General features: G+C 36.9%; 1 protein-coding gene across 1 annotated transcript; it reads right to left on the bottom strand.

Annotated features, from left to right (window-relative positions):
* Window positions 1-200: 200 nt before the first annotated feature.
* On the bottom strand, window positions 201-946 carry LOC120133819 (pectinesterase QRT1-like). Its single transcript, XM_039150336.1, has 2 exons — window positions 512-946; window positions 201-417 (listed from the first exon to the last, which is right to left on the bottom strand). Exons 1-2 carry the CDS (start codon window positions 811-813, stop codon window positions 201-203), a joined length of 519 nt encoding a protein of 172 aa, XP_039006267.1. The 5' UTR covers window positions 814-946.
* Between the last annotated feature and the right edge of the window lie 470 nt (window positions 947-1,416).

Below are 1,416 nucleotides of genomic sequence, written 5' to 3'. Positions count from 1 at the left end.
GTTACGTCGGGGACCATATTGCAAACGGACTAAATGTTGAGGGACCATATTGCAACGGACTAAATGTTGGAGATTGTATTGCAATTTTTAAAAGTTGGGGACCTGAATGAAAGCTTTAGAAAAGTTTAGTGATCATTACTATACTTTACCTATTAACATGCTGAAACCCTGAAACGAGCTTTTTCACTGGTTTTTGAGAATCAAAAGCGAATAGTTATCACCTCAAATGTGATATCGGATGCACAGAAGTAATCGGATAAAACGGTGACAGATGCTGATCTATAAGTTTCTAGGCTAATTCCATGGTTATCTTTATCAGATGCGTTGTCTTCCCAAGAAATTATGGTGTTGGACATTTGATCGGCATTCCCAACAAATGATATATATGGCTTGCTCTTCGGGACAGTTACTTTCTCCCTGCAAAAATGATCAAAATTAGCTGGAAAAAATGACAGAAGAGAGGAGGACAAGCAATCCCATGAATGTTAACTGTCGAGTTAAACATACAAACCTGTAAGTTCCAGGAAGAATAAAAATCTTAACTCTCCGAGTATTATTTTCCGGAACCATGTCTATTGCTCCTTGAACAGTGACGGAATCTGCTCCACCATTCTTGTTAACCACGATAACTCGGCTTCGATTACGATTAACCCTCGAATCACTCAACTTTATTTGATGTTCATCCACTTTTATGTCATCCAAACTGATGAAATTCTTCACATGCACTTCAATAGTCATCGAAAAACTGACTCGAAAACCGCACAGGAAAGCGACCACAACCATAACCAAGGAGCAGCAGCAGCCGTAATCCATAGCTTAAGATTCTGTCAAAGCTTTGGCAATCGAAAACCCAGAAACCGAGACAATCGCATGTTTTACTCAGTGACTAGAATATATATTGTCGTTGAAGTCTAGGAGTTTACATATACAGTATCTGAAGTTGAAAGAGTGTGAAAGAGTGTGAAAGAGGTGAGAATAATAAATAAAAGGAAGCGTAAAGGAGAGCGTGTGCACTAAACAGTAGCAAGAAGATTAAAGCTTGCAAGAATCATTTGAAGAACCGAAATCAAATTTAAGTTTGATCATAATAGGACAAAGTACAAAGAGAGGGGAAGAGTTGAAAGCTGTAAACAATGGGAAAACCCAATTCAGAATCAAGAAGGAAGTTCATGAGAGTTTTGTGCATGACCAAACTGAAAAGGGAAGAAAAAAAACAGTTAAAAAACGAGTCTTTAAAATGAGTTAATTGGGAGTTTTTTGTTTGAACATGGAGAAGGTGGTTTCTTTGATGAGTAGTTAATAGAAATCGTGAAACAAAAAACAGCAGTTTTATGTATCTTTTAGCTGAAAATGAAAACACTAATGATATTAAAACCAGCCTCTTTTCATGACGGATGTTATTCAATACTTGTGATT

Source organism: Hibiscus syriacus, unplaced genomic scaffold (assembly GCF_006381635.1).
Source record: "Hibiscus syriacus cultivar Baekdansim isolate YM2019G1 unplaced genomic scaffold, ASM638163v2 tig00110597_pilon, whole genome shotgun sequence".
Lineage (NCBI taxonomy): Eukaryota > Viridiplantae > Streptophyta > Magnoliopsida > Malvales > Malvaceae > Hibiscus > Hibiscus syriacus.
Note: the sequence above shows the minus strand (reverse complement) of the source record. Positions and strands in the feature narration are given on the sequence as shown.